Source organism: Nilaparvata lugens, chromosome 2, assembly GCF_014356525.2.
Source record: "Nilaparvata lugens isolate BPH chromosome 2, ASM1435652v1, whole genome shotgun sequence".
Taxonomy (NCBI): domain Eukaryota; kingdom Metazoa; phylum Arthropoda; class Insecta; order Hemiptera; family Delphacidae; genus Nilaparvata; species Nilaparvata lugens.
In genome coordinates this window covers 51,390,318-51,411,685 of record NC_052505.1, presented here as the reverse complement: position 1 = coordinate 51,411,685, position 21,368 = coordinate 51,390,318, and the positions used below count along the sequence as shown (strand labels likewise).

The following is a 21,368-nucleotide window of genomic DNA, read 5'->3' as shown; positions in this document are numbered from 1 at the left end:
TTTCATGGAGAAATTGCACTTCGAGAAGTGGAAGAAAAAATTGAGAAGAAAATAATAAAATGTGGGTTGGTTGTTGATGAAATTTTGCCACATGTAGCTGCAACTCCAGACGGTATTTTTGAAGATGGTTCAGGAATCATAGAAATAAAATGTCCTCACAAAATCAGTGATGAACATCCCAGAGAAGCTGTAAAGCAAGAACTCTGGACTTTATCACCATTGATGAAGACGGCATAATCTCTTTGAAAAAGAAACACGACTACTTCTATCAAGTTCAAGGTCAACTATGAGTTACCAATCAATCAGTCTGTCTCCGTTGTGTTTGGTCTCCAAAAGGAATGGAAATGATAGAAGTGAAACGTGACAACGAGTTCTGGCAAAAAGAAATGAAGCCACACCTAACCAAATTTTACCATGACTGGATTTTGCCTGAGCTCATTGGCCCTCGTCACCCAAGATCGATATCCATCAGAAATCCAACTTGGATAATTGAAGCACAAGAAAAAATTAATCAAAAAAGGCAAAAGAAATAAATATTCCCAATCCTAATGATTAATTCCATTCTAAAAATAATTATGATTCCGAATAATCACTCATATTTGTAATTAGAAACTTACTTATGTAATTCAACTATTGAAACACTTTCGATCAAAATTCCAATATAACGGTAATCTAGTATAGGCCTATATAGATAGTTTTAAATTATAATTGAATTATTTGATTTTTATTGCAAATTATGATTATCATTTATATATTTTTTATTTTATGCTGGTGTGATACTGGAAAAATGTCTATTGTATTATATTTCGGCTGAACTGTCACGATCATGTGTTTTTAAAACTCAGTGTGTGTTCAGTTTATTGAAAATCTCTGAAATGTATAGGTAGTATTAATTAAACATTTCCTTTATTTTTATGTGTAAATTTTCAGTTATTTATTTGTCAACAATAAATAAGTTTTTTTGATAATTCAATATTATTTTTTCACCCATGATATTTGTAATTAAAAGAAATCACTCATGTAATTCAACTTTTAAAACACAGAAGGAAGTTGGAAGTTCTGTTTATAACAAACCAATGAATACCCAAAAGAATCATAATAAAAATAACACGTTGAGTGCTATACAACGTGTACAATATGTTATAACACTATCAATGTTCATAATGCATAAATAAGATATAACACATTGAGTGCTACACAACTACCCATGGTGCTAAATGCTCTTTATGCGCTATTCCCATTATCTAACACTTTCTAAATTATATTATAATATTTATAAAAAGCAGTACGAGATTGTGAGACCCCGTGTAGCACTAGAATGATGAACTTGAGCTTTTATAAGTGACCCATATCATATCCTTTTCCCGGTTTTCATATTATCATTGACTAACCAAATAGTAAAGTAACCAATAGTAGAATAGTAAAAATACGACAAATTTCTTTTCTTATGTGATATTAGACAATAGAGAAGTATTATAAATTTAATATTCTATTTCAATTATTGTGAAAAGCTTTATGGGAAACTTAGTTTATATATTGATGTTTTTATAGACTATTAATATAGTCTGTTCTGTTGTTTAAATAGCTTTGTTTTTGCTTCTCAAAAGTCATGTAATGATTTTTGCTGGTAATTAACAGTTACAAATATATTACATATTATAATAGCAGATGCGGCTTGCGCTGGCATCAAACTTTGCAGCCACGCTCATCGTGATAGTGAACTGACTGTGACTAGAGGTAGAGCTAGAAACTGAAGGGAAGAGTCTATCGAAAAATTTTATTTCGCACCAGTGTGTTGGTAGACTGGCATTGAAGGAGTGAGGGTGGTCAGCTGCGAAGAACTGTAAGAGGTGGGGGACAAACATAGTACTTCTCCACCGGCTTCCACTAAAGGGCGAGAACGCTATTATCGGTCAGAAATCTGCAGTAACGGCCTGACTGGCTGGATTTCTATTATTGGCTGGAATACAAAAGGGCCTTAAGTTGAATTGAAATATAAGAAATGAATACACGAAACTAAAAAAAAAAATCATTAATGTATGAATGGATGGATGAGTAGAAAAATAATAACATAAGTAATTCAGTTTCAAGAATATTCGAATAGATGAATAAATTATTGAAATTAGGATTTGTCAACTCACTCCGATCCTCCTCCTTGCTCATCATCTTCGTCAGCCTCTTGCTTGACCTGCATGGATGCTTCGATATCATCGTCTTTCGTGGCACGATCCGAGCCTCGGGATGACTCAGCCTCATCACTCGACGAGGAGCACACCTCTTGCTTCACCTCTTCCACTCCCTGTTCAGCCTTGAGCACCTCAAGTTTCCTTCGCAAGTTGTCCTGGTGTCTGTCCCGTAGTCTAGCACGAGCCATATGAGCTGAAATTGAAATGGGTCATAGTAATATTATTCTGTTCTCTTGATGATGCATCAGACTTATCTATAGAAATAGACGATGCCATATTGATGCTTGTTGGGAAGTTTGTTGCTACCAGGGCTTCTATTCCAGTTCGCCAGGGTGGCAAGCAGGGCTTCTATTCCAGTTCGCCAGGGTGGCAAGCAGGTGCTTTGGAGGGGATGTCAGTTGGCTGATCTACATAAGTCTGTGAAGCATGCTTGGAAGTGGTTTCAGCGTGTGAGGGGGGAGCGGCGCCTTTGACTGCAGATGGCTTGGAGGGATCTTCAGTGTATGTACGTGTATACTGTGTCAGTGTGCAAGTGGAATGCATGGAGGCAGTGGGTCTCCAGAGAGGGTGCCCGAAATCCTTGGGGAATCACGTGCTTGTCACTGTCCGTAGGGAAGGGAGGGTAACAGCTGGTGTGAATGAGACTCTGAATGCGTTTCTGTGTGTGCTTCTGCCTGGTGATGACACTCGGGTTGATTTGAGAGCCTTGCATGGGTGAGTGGAGTCCCGAGGCCCTGGCCATTGCCGTTTCAAAGATGAAGCATGGAACGGCTCCTGGACTGGATGAAGTCTCACCTGACCTGGTCTGGCATGCTTGGGGGAGAGTGAAAGATGTGTGTTTGGATCTATTCAATCAATGCCTGAGCCAGGGAGTGTACCCAGCGGCCTGGAGGATGGGTGAGGTGGTTCTTATACCCAAAGCGGGTGATAGGGACTTATCCCTGGTGAAGTTGTTCCAACCTATCACCTTGCTGAGTGTGTGGGGCAAGTTATTGGAGCGCCTCATCGAGATGAGCCTGCGAAGTGCTATCAGGGCCGCTGGAGGCATGAGCAGGAAGCAGTATGGCTTTGTTGGTGGAAAGAATACTGTTGATGCTGTCAGGCATGTGATTGAGTGAGTCGGTGGGTGTGACTATAGGTTTGTGTTGGCTTTGTTCCTTGACATCTGGGGGGCATTTGACTCCCCTTGGTGGCCAGCCATAATGTGGCAGCTGAGGTGATTCCAGTGTCCCTTGGATGTCGTTAGGTTGGTTCAAGTGTACCTCACTGGTAGAGTTGTGCATATGGGTTGTGGTTCAGTGTTTGTGGAGCGTGTGATGGAGCTTGGGTGTCCCCAGGGATCTGTTCTGGGTCCCCTTTTCTGGAACCTTCTGTTGGATGAGTGGCTTTGTATGGATCTGGGTGTGGATGTTGAATGTGTTGCCTATGCTGACGACCTGGTGCTGCTGGTGGGCGGTGATCGGCGAGCCGAGGTGGAGGAGCAAGCGACTGCTGTGTTGGACCATCTGTTTGAATGGAGCATCAGTGTTAAGATAGAGTTCGCGCTGGATAAGTCTTTGTGCATGAGTATGAGAGGCCTGTGCAGCCTGTCTCGCAAGAGGAATGTGTGTATGAATGGTGTACCTGTTAGACATGTGAATGAATGTGTGTATCTGGGAATCACCCTGGGGGAGTACCTGCAGATGGAGGGCAACATTTCCAGGTTGGAGGAGAAGTGTCTTTGTGTCTTCTCGCGCTGTGGAGTGGTCGCAAGGCGTGACTGGGACTACACTGGGGGTGATGCACTTCGAGTTGTCTACAGGGGAGTGATTGAGTCTATGTGTATGTATAGCTGCGATGTATGGGCAAATGGTATGAATGATCGAGTTCTATGTCGACTGAATGGTATGCAGAGGAAATGTCTGAATGCCCCTCATTGTGTGTGATTGCTGGTGTTTTCCCCTTGAGTGTTCTGTGTCATAATTATGAGAGTGTGTGAATGTGGCCTATGTATGGGCGGTATGGATCACAGGGCTGCAAAGTGTGAGGCATACCATGAGGCGCTGGACTGTTGGCAGCACGACTGGGAGGATGGGCAGTTTGGTCAGCAGACCTTTGCCTTCTTCCCGGATGTGCATCAGTACACAATAAGGATCCGACACGAACAATGTCAATCAAATGCAATTCAAGATGGCAGCTAAAATAGCAAAAATGTTGTCAAAAACAGGGTTTTTCGCGATTTTCTCGAAAATTACTTCAACGATTTTGATCAAATTCATACCTAAAATAGTTATTGATAAGCTATATCAACTGCCACAAGTACCATATCTGTAAAAATTTCAGGAGATTCGCCCCATCTATGCAAAGTTTGTTTTAAGATTTCCAATTATCAGATCTCAGATATAATTCAAACAAAAAGGGTTTGGGCATGATTAGGGTTCGGGGTTTGAGTTGCTGTCGGTGCTCAGACGACAGTCTAGGCGGAGTTTCGGGTTAACATCTTTCCGAAACGCCCTGGCTGCTGTCTGAATGCCCCTGGCTCCGTTGGGGACATTTTGGCAGTGGCGCGAGCTTTTTCCAAGCCTTCAGGTAGCTGAGAGGATACGTCAGGGCCTTCTGACCCATGTACCGCCAGAACTGGGCGTCTGTGGTGGGGCAGTTTGTCTCACCATTGGCGTCCAGGCTAAACTCCTCAATGATGCCCAATTGGCAGTGGTGCTATGGACCCTGAGCCGTTTTTGTGGTTTGATGCAAATCAGGTACACAAGGGCTCAGGTGAGGTTTACCGGACCGGAGGGTCTACACAATCATATTATCGACAGACGACAAAATTATCATCTGTTTTTCCTATGATGAATAATTATTATCCTTTTCATGTCCTTCAGCAAGTTTTTCTAGGGATGAGACCTGGTGCAATCGAAATTTTATATCATAAACCTACTATGTTCCAAATTTCATGAAAATCGTAAGACCCGTTTTTGAGATCCATTGGACATACATAACCATAAAATCATATACAGAAATTGCTCGCTTAATATAGTGGGAAATGGTTATCTGGTTATGTATGTCCAACGGATCTTGAAAACGGCTCTAACGATTCTCACGAAATTTGGAACAAAGTAGGTTTATGATATGATAATTCGATTGCACTAGGTCTCAACCCTGCAACTCGCTGTAGGACATTAAAAGGATAAATACGTCCTTGGAAAAACAGCTGGAAATTTTGTCGTCTGTCGATACCGTAATGGAAGTGAGTGAGCGAGTGCATATGTGGGTTATTCCGCAGCTGATCCCACGAGAAGTATAATCCAGCAAGAAAACTTATTTTTATTTCCCTTTTTTAACATGTTTACTTCAGAAAGTCCAAAAAAGTAGCTAGATGTTGTTAGTGTAGAACAGTACATAGTATATTATCAAATATTGTAGCAAACATTTTGATATTGTAGCAAGTATATCATTCTAAATCGAATTTATAGTACCTATATCTATTTGTAATTGATGATTTGTTCATTTTTTGTAGTGTGAATGGATTGTTATTTTGATGAGTGATAGTAGCTTAACCTAGATTTTGATTTGGACTGTAGTATAAATTTTAAAAGAGACAGTTTTGGGCATAAGCCTGTCGAGCCTCCTCATATAACTGTAAAAATAATTGTAAGACAGAAAAAATATATAAACTACAAATTCAATCTTTCGTAACAAATTTTTATGCTTTTACACTCCAGAGTGAAGCTCGGTCCCCTGATATTATTTATTTATCCTATTATATTAAGCGAGCAAATTATGTATGTTTATATTTTTATATTTGGTTATTTATATTCATTTATATCTGGTTATTTCTGTTCAACAGATTTCAAAAATGGCTCTAACGATTTTCACGAAATTCGGAGCATAGTAGGTTTATGATATAAAAATTCGATTGCACTGGGTCTCATCCCTGGAAAAACTCGCTGAAGGACATGAAAAGGATAATTCATCCTTGAAAAAACAGATGATAATTACGTCGTCTATCGATAACAGAAGATGTGTGTGCCTGTGTGGGAGATCAGCTGTGTAATCAATCAGCTTATCGTACCTCGCGAGAAATCTAGAAATTTTAATAGACTCGATCAAAATAATCTGATTCATGAATGACATGGTATATCATAATATTCAAAGTTAATTATTAATTTTACAGTTTTAAGTGATTGGTGAGTGTTATTTTGTTATTCAATTTGATTTGTAAACAATCTATATTTGAACTTTACTGTTTTCAAACATTTGGACTGAAAATTGGACCTGAATTCAAGTGTATAGAACATAACCTACTTTTTGGACTATTTATAGTGAAAATTCGGAATTGAATCAAAATTCGGGGAAGAAACAGTTTTGGGCTGTGCTTGTTAGTCCTTCCCCAATCATTTTAAAGAATTGTGTTCTGTTTATCAATAAAACAAATAACGAGTGAAGCTCGGTCCCCCGATATTATTATCTACTTTAAAGAAAGGATTAATCAGACTATAGAATAATTCATAATCAATCAGCTGACAAGTGGATTATTCATTGCATGCATTACACAGATGTCTGGCCGTGTCTATTTCTAAAAGGTAGGGTTTCAATATTTTTTATGGTGCGTGCCCATCAGTATTAATATTCTAACATTTGAAAAACAAATTTAATAGGTGATAGAAAATAAAATGGAAATGATTAAATGATCTAGATAATGCTGAGGAACTTATGATATTCTTGAAAAAAAATTAAAATAGTTGAGCAATATTTTTATCAGATGGAATATATTTTTTATCATCACGGAGCTGGATAAATTATCATATGAGATACAAATTCAGTTTTTGATCTTGGAGATAGTAAATAAAATTTTTTAAGAGTAAATTATGATTCAACTGTGAATTGTGATTCAACTGAATCAACTAGAACAGGTTACATCAAGATACTTGTGGATGAGAAAACTGCGTGAGGTCTACTGATCACAGAACTACTAGTTACAGCCGCCATTAGAGACGTGTTTACAAACATTGACATTGTTTGATGAGATAATATAAAATTTCATGGTCTCGTCACGAATTCCTTATTGGAATTATGCATGCAAACGTAGATCATAATAAACAATTAAGAGCCGTTTTTACAATTACAATTTAAACAAAATTTCATTTTAAACTGGATTAAATCCATATCAAGCCTCGTGCGTTATAATGTGGTTCTTTTTGAGTTTAGGCCACTGGATTAAACTGATTAAATTCAGTTTAAGCTTTGACTGTGCAAACGGCCTTGAATATCAAAATAATAAAAAACTCTGGTTTTAAATTCAAGGTGTGTTGTCCTAACTGAATTTTGATGTTGCGTTATTCTGAGATCGTTGTTACACACAAACTATATGTGTTTGGGCCAAGTAAGATGATTCAAAAATCTTATTTGCTGATAAGTCTTCTGATTAGTCATGACCTTTATTGTAAGCCTTGAGGATAATTCTCAACAAATGATAGATAGATTTGAATTATCTGCTTCAAGCCTAAGTAAACGTATCATTGAACTGAAACTAGCACAGATTTTGGAAGAATAAATTTTTAGTCTCTCTATTGTATTAGAATTGAGTCTATATCGAGTAAGAAGTAACAGATTCAAATTTGTTTATTGGCGTGTATGAAATTACATATTTTAGTTTACATTCATAAAAGTAATCAACAGTACTTCTTAAAAATCAGTTGTTGAAGTAAGAATAATGACTTGAAGTATATCAACCTATGAACCAAAAAGTTTTTCAGTGATATCGAGCATTTATAAGCAATGAAATGTGTGAAATTACACACGTAGTGAAATAACAGAGACACACTACTAACAAAGGTCGGTCGTCTAAATACGGCGTGGGTGCAAGAGTGTCCCATTCATAGTGCGCGACATTCACACTTGACAGAGACAACAAAAAGCGTGCTCGACTCGACAAAAATATTCATGTACGTAAAACCTGTTTGACTATGAACAGCATTGCTCAAGAACTGCATTATATACAAAATGTATAGTAAGTTTATACAAAAATTTCATTTGAAAAACTATATTTTTACAACTACAGCTATTATATTGCATCAAATAGTATATTTTACATGGAATTGTTGATGATAACGATTTCTCAAAGATTCAATAGCGCCATAATTCACGAAGATTCAGTTCAAAATTATGATTGATAGAATTAACGTAGTCTCTACTGATTGATTTGTAACTTATTAATAACATAGAAAATAGATGAAAAGGCTATGTAATATTGTTGGTCGAATGTATTTCTACGTACCTTTTAATTGAGAGAGAAGAGATTCCCAATATCCAATGTCGACGCCCTGCGTTTGATTTGTGATTTTCTTCTCGATCTGAGCCTGCAGGGCTTGTAGGTGAGCTGCTGTCTTGCCCTTGAATACTGATGACACTTCTTGGGCAACACATTCGTGTATGCCTTCTCTTCTACCCACCGCTGAAAACAAAAACAACATTTTATCATTAACATAACATCAACACAAATGAATAGTCTAAAAAGTTCATTAAACGAAATTCAATATATTTTAATTCAAAATAATAAGTTTTCTTATTGTTTAATTATTTGTGAAAATGTTTTTTCTCATGGCGATAAATTTCAATTTCAATTTTCCTACTTGAAACTTCTACCACGAATAAAACGTGATTTTCATACAGATAAGGAACTAAAAATTCGTCAGCCGGCCAAACTAGGCCGGCCACTAACGATACTGCAGGCATGTCAAGCACGCTTGTACACGCTTTTTGTCTCCTCGGCGAAAGGCTGCAAGCGAAAAACAGCTGTTTGAATTTGATTTTGGGTTTTAGTATCTACAATACTAGGAGCTGATAAAAAAGAGTAATATTTTCAAAAAAGGAGACAAATTACAATGCGAGAACTACAGAGGCATAACATTGCTTAGTGTATGTTACAAAATATTCTTCAGTATTTTGAACGGGCAGGAAGAGCTACTCTTGACCAATTATTCATAATGATGCAGATAGCTGAGAAGATACGAAAATGGGATAGCTTAGCATATTTTCTTTGTGGACTTCTAACAGGCATTTGATAGTGAGTAACTTCTTATTCATGTAAGGCAGTAATATGAGATCCATTTGCAAATTCACCGCTCATTGAAATCCGGTGGGTGAACTTGTGTAGTATAGTGAGATCCTATAGGGGGGCTGTTAGCATTACTTATTGAACGAATTCACTAATTAACGCCACATAATATAAGACTTCAACTGCAGTGAATTCTGGCAACTAAATAAATAATGGCAAAGAGGGATTAAATAAATGCTGATCTACAAAAATGTAGTCTACAAAAATTTACTTTTTCATAGAGAAGCATTCATTGAATTTCCCCCTTGACAATACTTATCTAGTTACCAATATTCACTGCAGTAAAAGTATTCTGAATGCTGTATTACGTGGCATTAGTTTGTGAATTCATTCAATATATAAAATAGTATCTGTTCAGAAAACAGATAAGTATACTGAGAATAGTGATAAATACCTACTTTTGAAAAAACAGGCAGAAACGCATAAAATGGAATAGAGAATGCAAATTATTGATTATTTTTCGCTCAATTGAAGCAGTGGCTTCATTTTGATGAGACTGTCATCTTTACAGTAGTCAGTGAAAATCCTGCGTTATTTGTTATTTTAAAATGAGTAATGATAAGGCTAGGATGTTGGCATTTATAGGTTCTTCAATGACTTAGATAGTGGATAACCTATAACATTGTGAGTGAATGAATTAAATATAGTTATTCATTCAAACATGAATCACTGTAAGCCAAATGGTCAATGTTTTTCTTCATTTTGTATGAAATACAGACAAGTCTTGTGAAAATTAAATCAAGTATCATATACTGCTATTCAAACATTTTATTTACTGTTATGCAATTTTTTTATTGGAATATACTGTTACCCTCTTTCAATTTTAGTTTTCAAAGTGAGTTCAGGGGTAGTGAAAAATGAATCAATGTGAATGAATGATTTTTATTAGCGTACTTGAAAAAGACAAATTTCATCAATTTGGTGTTCAGGCTACAAACCTTTTATAATTGATCAGTTGTCGATTAGAGCTTGCCGAGAGCAGAAGTTTTTCGCTCGAAGCTCTGCTTATCTTTCACTTAAATAGTTGTGGTTGGTTGTCTCTACGTGCCTGTTGATAGTATATGAATATTCTATTTCGTTTCCGAGGTTTGAATTTGTAAATTAGTCCACTGACTCCGTATTCTCAAGTTTTCTAATTAGTTGAATGAGAAAGACTAAGAAATTGTCAAAAAAACTGATTTATTGATAATTAGAGAGACCGGTTTCGGTTATTACACCATTGTCAATCTCTGATAAACTAAAACTAAATACAAGAGCAGCAGAATTTATACTAGTAGGCGAGTACTGCTATTGGTCGAGGGCATGAACGCCTGCCATTGGCCTAGCTAGACAGTCTCCTCCCCCTCAACGGTGTGACAAAATGACGGCTTAAGCAACAGAATCGCCATGATAATAAAATTTACTGTTCAATAATTACCACAATATCAACTTCTCAACTACACAAAAAGTGAAACTAGCAAGTCAAGCTGAACAAGTGGAGTTATATTTTAAATTGAAACTCAAGTATGGAGTAGCAGAAAGGAACATTTTCTTCAATAGACAATGCTTGAAACTGAAAGTTATACCAAAGTATGTGGCAATAGCAACCAACAACACTTCTACTATTGCACAGGAGAGCATCATAAAAACCGCCCAGAAATTTTGGATTAAGAAGGAGATCAGTCACTGGTATAAAATAAGGGATAGCTTATCTTTCTACATTTATTATTCTCCACATACAACTGGCAAGCGAACTACACAAGGCTGAGTGGGATTTCCTAGACAACAAATGTAGGGAACAACTTTTTAGGAGATTGAGTGAGAAAACAGTCACTCAAAACAGAAAACTGCAGAAACTTCTCAAAGATCAACATCCGACACTAAATAATAGGCCTATCATTCAACATCAACACAAGTTTGCTGATAGGGTAGCTAATTTCTCACAAGTCCAATTTTCATCCTCAGAGACAGAGTTACTAGGACGAGGTAACAAATACAGTAGTCATAGCTATTTGGATAACCAACAACTTGAACGACTAGCATGCAGCATTGATAGCAATTGGGAAGCCTCAAAGAACAAAATACTAACTTACAGATGTGCTGACATAATTCTTCAAGAAAAGATAAGGGAACTTCGACCAGAGATCACAAAAACGGCAGACATCATGAAGAATTTGAAGAAGAAGATGAAAACCAATGACCTGATGATTTTGAAAGCTGACAAAGGATGCACTACAGTAATAATGGATAAGGACGAATATCTAAGTAAGGTAAACCATTTCATTGCAGAAAAATTTTATTGAGATTAACTTTAATCCCACCACCAAAATCAATAGCTTGATTAGAAATAAGTTGACCACCACCACCAAATTATTTAACAAGAAAGAAACTAAGTATCTAACAGTTATGAAGCCATATCCACCTAGACTTTTCGGTCAACCTAAATTACACAAAACTAATGTTCCTATAATACCAGTGGTATCTTTTGTTAATTCCCCCTGCTCTAAATTAGCTCACAAACTGAATAGCACCTTTCGGTCATTAACAGGTTTTCAACCAAAGTTTAGTATTAAAAATTCATTGGAGTTGGCCAACAATATAAAGCATATATAAACTTGTGTCATTTGATGTTACTAATTTATTCACTAACATTCCGGTGGGAGAAAGTCTTGAAAGAGCTGAGGAAATAATGAAAGCCTCTATAAATGATCATACACTCAGAGAAGAACTGATAGGATTGATGAAGTTATGCACTCAGCATTATTATTTCAAATTTAACAATAGATTTTTTGAACAAAGAGAGGGGTTGGCAATGGGGTCACCCCTCTCACCACTCCTAGCTGAATTATTTATGGATAAGTTAGAAAGTAGAATCATTGAAAATAGTCATTTCAAAGATAAAATTGTTTACTGGTTTCGATATGTTGATGATATTATTTGCTTATGGAAAGGAAGTAACAGACAACTAGACAATTTTCTTTCCTATCTGAATGGATTACATCAGAGTATAAAATTCACTGTAGAGGTAGAACAGGATTGTTTATTGAATTTTCTAGATTTAAGAATAGATCATAGCACTGGTTTTCACAAGTTTTCTATTTTCAGAAAACCAACCCATACTGATGTTATCATTCCTCTTCATTCTTGTCATCCTATTTCTCACAAACTTGCTGCTTTCAATAGCATGGTCTATAGAGCACTAACAATACCTATGAGCCATCATGATTTTGATATTGAGATCACTAAAATTGAACAGATAGCTGTCACAAATGGGTATGAAGAAAGTATGGTGGACAGATTATTGATTAAAATTAAAAGACAAATTTCAATCAATTCTAGCTTTGTAGGCTCAAACTGTGAGGAGAAGACTTGGATAACAATCCCACATTTAGGCCCTGTATCTGATAAGATAGGTAGGGAATTGAGCAGGAATGGATTTCATGTTGCTTTCAAGACCAAACCGATTTTAAAAAGTCTATTTAGCTGGAGTATAGACAAAATTGACATTTGGGATAAAAGCGGGGTGTACAAACTTAAATGTGATGATTGTAATGCTTGTTATGTGGGTCAGACTGGTAGAAGTTTCAAAAGTAGAATTAAAGAACACATCAGAGATTGGAATAAACAAAATGGGGAATCTAACTTTGCAGAACATTTGATAACAAATAATCACAAGTTCACAGTTAAGGAGAATATTGAGTTTCTGCATGTTAATAACAAATGCAGATCTTTGAATATTCTAGAGGCTTTAGAAATAACAAGAGTAATTAAGGAAAATTCCCAGTATAGTTTAAATGACCAGATTCATTTCAACCAATACAACACTACGAATTTAGTTTCATCATAAAATTGTAAGCATACATTAGTCAATAGTATTTCCATTTACATATTTGTTTTATTATCTTTCACACTTGTTTTCTTGGTTCTTATTTTGTACTAAAAGTAAATTTTATTATCATGGCGATTCTGTTGCTTAAGCCGCCATTTTGTCACACCGTTGAGGGGGAGGAGACTGTCTAGCTGGGCCAATGGCAGGCGTTCATGCCCTCGACCAATAGCAGTACTCGCCTACTAGTATAAATTCTGCTGCTCTTGTATTTAGTTTTAGTTTATCAGAGATTGACAATGGTGTAATAACCGAAACCGGTCTTTCTAATTATCAATAAATCAGTGTTTTTTTTGACAATTTCTTAGTCTTTTTCATTCAATATGAATAATTACCACAATATCAACTTCTCAACTACACAAAAAGTTTTCTATTAGATTGAAAATAAGAGTGTGCAACGTTTGTAAACCGACAGTTAATCGGCAGGCTAAAGATAAGCTGGAATGTTATACTTTCTAGGCGAAGTTTCATGGGCAATGTATAGGGGGGGGGGGAACGTTTCAGAAGCAGAATTAGATTTACTTGTAAAAAGTTCGTGGTCTTGTGATCAATGTTTGAAACATTTGAAACATCTATGCAGTCAACGTAATAATAGTGCTGAATCAACTCCTGTTTAAACATCTACAAATAGGGCTCAGTCTGTGGAACCAATGAACGATTTTAAGACAACTATGGATCTTGAAAATAACATCAATCAGAGACTGATAAAGTTAGAAAAAATCCTCAGAAACATGTCTGGAACAATTCGGATCAAATTCAGAGATTTTAGTCAGGCTGGAGGGGTTAATTTTGGCTCAACAGGCTATTATACTGAATCTACAGAGCGAGAACAGAGTGCTAAGAAGGGATGTAGAACTGTTAAATGATAGGGTGGACTCTATGGAGCAATATGGAAGACAGAATACTCTCGAGATACACGGGATTCCTATCGAGGGTGAGGAGAAAACTAGAGATGAGGTGCTGGCCACATGTAAAGCTGTCGGAATCGAACTAGGTTTTGAGGCAATAGATGGCTGTCATCGCCTTGGCCAAGGGGGCAAATCAACACTCGCCGAGAATAATCGTAAAATTCGTTCGACGCGATGATGCACACATGATCCCTGATTGTACGGCTAAAAAGGTTACTCACAATTTGAATTGAAGTAAGTGAGAAGAGACGTATGACTACAAAAGTAAGAAGACCATGGAGCATGCAAGAGTTAAACTCTGCTACATAAAAGAATGATCCACTACTTTATGTAGGGAATTAGAACTGTCTGTTTGAACTCAATGAGGCATTGCAGTATTAGTCTGTGCTACTATGAAACTCAAAACAGCTGTTATGTTTTCTCAATAAAGACATCTTTCAGCTTTTATTTTCAATCGCTAAATCAATATTCAATCTATCTTCTTCTCTTCTTCATCTTCTTCTTTTTCTTCTTCTTCTACTTCTTCTTTTTCTTCTTCTCCTTCTTTTTCTTATTTCTCTTCATCTTCTTCTCCTCCTCCTCTTCTTCTTCCTCCTCCTCCTCCTCTTTCCTCCTCATCCTCTCACTAAGTCCCAACACCACTTAGTGTACTGAAATCACACCACTTAATTTTTTGCACAACTTGTTCATGGTAGCAAGACATCCACTAACAAAATTTGTTTTCAATTTTCCCCCTGAGGGAGCGGGGCCCCCTAAAAATGTTATAATTTTTAACAGCTCATTGCACAGCGAAGTCATGAGAAACTTTTCTGTTCAGCTACGAAAATAACTTAGATCTATGCAGAAAAATTCCGACCAGGAGCACAGGGGGGTCCAGGAGAGGGCATTTTTCGAAAATTTCAATGTAAAATCACACTGAAGCCCAAACTACTTGGCCTACAGAGTTAAAATTTTGCACAAATATTCTTCAAACATGCTAGACGCTCACAAAGAACGGATTCTGAGATACTTTGCCTCTAAGGGTTTCAAAGGTTGAAAAAGGATCCCATTAAGTAAGCTCATGAACATCGTAAGGAACGCCACAATGGATATGATATAATATTGACACATGATTTTCTAACATATGTTGTAATATGATAGAATATTTTTTGTGATATAAGATCAGCTGTGCTTTTAGTTAAAGTTTGTTTCTCGGTAATCCTTCAAAATTATATCCTTTACTATTAAACGAGCAACTTCTGTTTATATGTGTGCATTTCACCGGATCTCGAAAACGGCTCTAACGATTCTCACGAAATTCAGAACATAGTAGGTTTATAATATAAAGATTCGATTGCACTAGGTCTCATCCCTGGGATAACTCGCTGAAGGACATTAAAAGGATAATTATTACTCATCCTTGGAAAAACAGATGATAATTATTATTTCGCCGTCTGTTGGTGATGGAAGTGAGTGAGCGAGTTCATGTGTGTGGGACTGTGTCTAAATAATTATGACTCAGCTGTTGAACTTTTGTAATCATTCAATCAGGTACTTGATGCCGGTTGCAAAAAAGCTGGATTATTTTCAATCCTGATTAATTCCAGTAGTTCCACCTTTTTGAAATGGTCTTTTCTGATTTGGTTCAGGTGAAGTTAATCAGGATTAAAATTTAACCGGCTTTTGGGCAACTGGGCCTTTGTGAGGGAAAGTTTTGCATTCCTCTGGGAATTAATCTCAATTTACTGTTATTAGATAGAACATTTATAAATGAATGATATGATGATTTCTTCATTCGTAATAAATTGTTTATGCTTTTGTATTCCAGAGCGAAGCTCGGTCCCCGATATTTTTTAATTTGTGAATATTTCCTATTTTAGTTATATTAATGTGAAATATTTCTTCTATGTTTAGTTTTGAAGCATCTAAATTGGAAAATCTACTTTGTGAAATACTTGAGAACTGAAAATTTTGTGAATTGAAGAACTTCGAGACTTAACCTATTTCGGACGGTGAGCAGTTCTTCATATCAGGGTAGTTTACACTACGTCTGGAATTGACATCATCGTTCCACGAATACTAATCTATCGAGATGTATATTGATTATTTATGTATCGATTTGTTCTTGGTATTATTATAATCAATTGTTCTGATTTATTTATTGCATTTGTCCATTTTTTACTTAAGTAAAAGGTACTTCAGTCCTGATTTAGAACTCCTGAACTTTCAAAGACAAAAACGGTGTAAGTGTACGTCCAGTGCCAACTACAAAATTATTTAGCAAAGTTAACCTCAAATTTTACATCTCTGCCTCTGCTCCAAGCTAGTAAAGGTGCATTTTCGTTCATGCGTAAATTTCCGCAGTCGACGACGGCAAGCATTGTTGACATTCATATTGTCCAAATTTCAAGTGTGTCAAAACAACTGATCAAATAACTTTTCATTATTTGTCTTTATTATTAAAGGATTAAACATTTCTTATAATACCAACATATTGCCATTTGAAAGTATAAGATCAACCTGCCCCATTAAAACATAATTGAACATAATCTTTTAGTTATGTATACAAATTGAAACCTACCCAATCTGAGATTCTCTCCCTGTCGTGGTCGACGACGGCATTTATGCACAAACGAAAACCCAGCTTGACTGTCGACTACATCTCGATATCGATGAACATTTTGTTTAAATTTAAATGCAAGAAAATAACTCACATATTTTGTGAAAAAAAATGTGAAAGTGTAAGGTTTGACAAACACAAAAAAGTTAGTTTAGATTGAAGCTGATTATATTTGCATGCTTTTCCACTTCGTGTGCCCTTAATTTGTCTTCAAATTCTTGTAAAGTATTGATGAATGGCATTATTAACGCTGTTATAGATAGCTAGTAAGCTTTTACATACAGAAACATAAGTTATATTGATTGTTGATTGTAATAATGAAATTGAACAAATCGATACATCGAATATAATCAATATACATCTCGATAAATTAGTATTTGTTGAACGATGACGTCAAATCCAGACGTAGCGTGAACTATCCTGATATGAAAAAGTGCTCACCATTTCGGACTATGTGTTATCAAAATTTAAGAGAGGAATGGCACAAGGTTACCTTATTTTACCTCTCCCTATCATTTTGATAATTTACTTATTGTACTGTATAAATGAATAAAATGGATCATTAGGAAGCTTCATTCCGATTAGAACTGAGCACAAGGATTTTCTTTGGTTAGGTGTTTGTTGATAATTCTTTTTTGTGATTAATTATCAATTAACTGTGATTAAATGAACATTCCTGTATGAAATATGAATATTATTATAATTTATTTTTTCGTTATACATTTTTATGCTTTTGTACTCCAGAGCGAAGCTCGGTCCCCGATATTAGATCCACTTTTTGTGTAGTTGAGAAGTTGATATTGTGGTAATTATTCATATTGAATGAAAAAGACTAAGAAATTTCTTAGTCTTTTTCATTCAACCGATATTAGATTCTTAATCAACCAAGGATGGTAATAGGCCTATATTCAATTCTACGAAATTTCATTAAGGTACGTTAAGTTTTGCACAGCATGGGTTCCTGCTAGTAAAATAATATAATTAATATTGAAAAATCACGTTCATTTGTATCAATGTCAAGCATTGGTTATATCATGAGCTGGAAAAAAGGTTTTTTCAAACATAATAACAACATTTTGCAATGGAAGAAGTGATTGTTTCGATTTATGTAGTTATTCTTCACAAAACTCACAGCTGAAGTCATCCACCAATCAGGTCCTTATTTTAATAAAAATAAATAAGTAGATGAACAGTCATGCTGGATACCAGAGCGTTCGAGCTTTTTGGCGTGAGCCAGTTATGCTGGATATGAGAGCTGTAGCAAACGATTCCCATTTTGTCAACCAGAGTTGTAGAGGAAATTTGTATTAGACAGTTACGCTGGATACAAGAGTGGAAGGACAAAGTTATAAACATTTGCAAAGAGCGCAAAGGGTTAATCAATGATTTGATTTATTGAGTTATTGTCGAACATCCTGATGTAGGCTAGTCCTACATGGACACTAATCATGTGAACACAATTACCATGGTGACTGTTTTGGCAACGAACTGTTTATAAAGAGATAACAAGTTATAGCTTTTATGATGAACGTTCCAAATTGATGTAGTATTCTATTTTTATATTGTTCATAAATGTAAACTTTAAATGTTAATTAAGAAAGCACATTTACAACAATACATACAGACGGACAACGACCCGTTCTTTTTGAACGGGTCGCGGCAGTGAATGAGACCGATTGACCCGAATCAGTAAAGTGATCCTAACTTCCCATCTCTAGCCGACGCGAGACTCCAAAATTGCAAAGTAATAATGATGAACGAATGGATCTCACTTTGTCGGTGGAGAACTGGTGTGTGCCTTTGCAATCCAATGGGATCTCACTTTACTTTATTTCTCGTATTTATGTGTGTCTGTGTGTGTGTGTGTGTGTGTGCGTGTGTGCCTTTGCAATCCAGTAAAGTGAGATCCGAAACATGGAAACACACCTAGATCGTAGCGCGACGTGGTGGAAAATTTGGAAAGCTTGATACACCTGGTGAGCGTGAAAAGCAGACCTATGAGATCCAAAAACAACATGCTACAAATACATATCGACTCCTATTGGCTCGCTGATGACGAATCAGAGGTCAGAACACACCGAGATCCGGGCACTGGATCTCACCGTGTTACACGGACCTCACGGCGTGGGTGTGTTTCCATGTTTCGGATCTCACTCTACTGGATTACAAACACACACACACACACACACACTCAAACGACACGGTCACAACACCAACACAGCACGACAGCAGCACAGTCCCCTATGTGTGAATCTCTAGCTATGCATTTCAAATGGAGAGACCGTTTTGGCAAACCTATCTATAATTGACCGGCCGCAGTCCCATCGCAACCGCAACGCAGCACAGTCCCATATGTGTGAATCAACCTTCAGTGTGCACTCTCGAGTCAGGTTTGCTTGTATGTACAAAAATGCTTGTACAAGCATGCTTGACATGCCTTCAGTATCGTTAGTGGCAGGCCTTAGGATCGTAATTAATCATTTATTCGTGAATAATGTATTAATATATCGATCATTTACCAGATTTATAGATCATTCCAAAAAATAATAGTTTTACGACATGCAAATAATATATTATATTTGAATGTAATGCTTTAAAGTGTTTAGTAACTTTGCTAATATTAGTTCAAGCAGAAAGGAATTTTACAAGATTTGAAATGCAGATAAATAGGTTAAGATAAGAGCAAATAATTAAAGTTACCTGCTTCGTAGTCAGACTGCTTTTCTTGTTTCCTGAGTTTATGGAGTTCATCTTCGACGATGACAGTAATATCGTTCCAGTAGTCCAAGTTTTTACCTTTTTCAAGTTCCATATATACCTGTAAAAAATATATAGATGCATAAGGAACAGTAATGCATAATAGCAGTAATGTCTGTTTATGAAGAGAAATTACTAGCGTACTTTGAAGTGGAAACATTACTGACAATACTGTGTTACAGCCTACTCAATGAACTATATAATACTAATTTATGCAAATTATTTTACACATGAGATATGGCATATTGGAGTAAATTGATACAATAATTTGCATCCTGTTGCACATACGTCTATCATATTAAACCACGTAAAATGATCTCATCAAATGGGAGTAATACTAGATGAACTAATAAACGAACCGGAGGAGAATGTGAGGACTCATAAAGATGTTGAATTCAATAGACATACAACATAAGTGTGACCTGGCCTTGATTGAATCATTACATGGCCCTATTGGCCCTAGAAAATATCTGTCATCGAAAAAATTAAACCAAAAATTAATGGCGCTGATTAGTACAATTTGAGTAGGCCTACCTAAGCATTGCATTGTTAACTCTGGGATTGATTGAATATAATATAAACAAAATTATAGTGATATTCTCCACTCTGAACTTCATAACTTCAATTTGAAATGCTTGAGCTTTGCCTTCCTTTGAATAGCCAGACTTCACAAAACATGTTTTTATTCTTAACTAATAGTTGACTATAATAAATTTATTCGTTATCCTGGATATTTCGTAGAATTGACATATTCTACTTGATAGAATACAATGGAAGGATTTATGTTGGATAAAGTTTTTACCTTGGAGTAACTCATAGCTTATGAAACATATCTTATTACATTGTTCTATTTTCATCTATTTTACCTTAATATCCTCAATTAAATCTTCCAGGTCTTTGATGTGCAGTCCATTCAAATAGGTGTAGGGTTCATGCATTTCCACAGCATCCACTTCTTCCTCAGCACTTATATATTTCGCCAGCAGATCAATAGGCTTTGCTGAAAAAATATTTAAGAGATTTGAATATCATATGAGATTTTTTTTAAATAGGAAACTACATCACGGATTTAATTTTTCCAACATCGATTGAAGGTTGCGAGGTACAGTTGAGGTAGTAAGAGTGAAGGCAGATGTTCACATTTTTGTGGTTGAAAACACAATTTAAAACGTTTATGAATAAGAGATGAATTATAGTTTTTATCCTATCACTCATGAAAACACAATAGGCCATATGAATAAGAACAGAGCATATGCTCATGAGCATGAGCATGGGGTATAAGGTTTTGCTCATGAGCATTAGGTAGAAGCATAAGCATTTGCTCATTTTTACATGAATAAGCTTCACCTTATACTCCTGAACTCTGGAGCAAATGCTCAGGTACTTTAAAGATTTTTCATCAGCTGATTCGCCTTTGTGGCCTTACTTTGTTTTTTTAGAGGAAGGTTAGAATGTGCTACTCACGTAAGCGCTAAACATGCAAGTATAGCCACCGCTTGTGTTTGGTCGTCTGCTCTGTTCTCTATCCAAGAATTGAGTTTTAGGTTAGTTGAGTTCTGAATTTTGAAATAATAGCTTGAAAAAATGTCATCTCTATAATAATCTTCAGCATAATCTTATAATCTCTGAGTAGATTTTTGCCCACACCTTCTCCTACTAGAATTCCGAGTGTCGCTCTGGGCCGGCTAGACTCAGTCGGCGTCTGGGGTGGGCCGCAGCAGGGCACGGGAGGCTTGGTGTGGTGTCCGTCAACCACCCTCGTTCGAGTCGGGGGTTGGAACAGGGCCTAGAGTACCTTGTTGAAGTGATTCCCTCTTTTAGGAAAGAGGGGCCGTGCTTTCGCACTGCCTAACAGGGTTGGGCGGGGAGAGACGGGAGTAGGAACAATCTGGTGTCCTCCGTGAGTATGGTCTCTGATACGGGAGAAGCGTTCCCAATCGTCACTGGATGACCT

General features: G+C 36.4%; 1 protein-coding gene across 4 annotated transcripts in view; it reads right to left on the bottom strand.

The window, feature by feature from the left end:
- Nucleotides 1-21,368, bottom strand: part of LOC111043965 (cactin) — a 103,468-nt gene that overhangs the window by 27,695 nt on the left and 54,405 nt on the right. For all 4 annotated transcript variants that reach the window (XM_039421461.1, XM_039421462.1, XM_022329010.2 and 1 more), the window contains 4 exons: nt 20,281-20,414; nt 19,358-19,475; nt 8,446-8,622; nt 2,142-2,379 (listed from right to left, as the gene is read on the bottom strand). In XM_039421461.1, the coding sequence (XP_039277395.1) occupies nt 2,142-2,379; nt 8,446-8,622; nt 19,358-19,475; nt 20,281-20,414 (667 nt within the window). The remainder of the gene's footprint in view (nt 1-2,141; nt 2,380-8,445; nt 8,623-19,357; nt 19,476-20,280; nt 20,415-21,368) is intronic.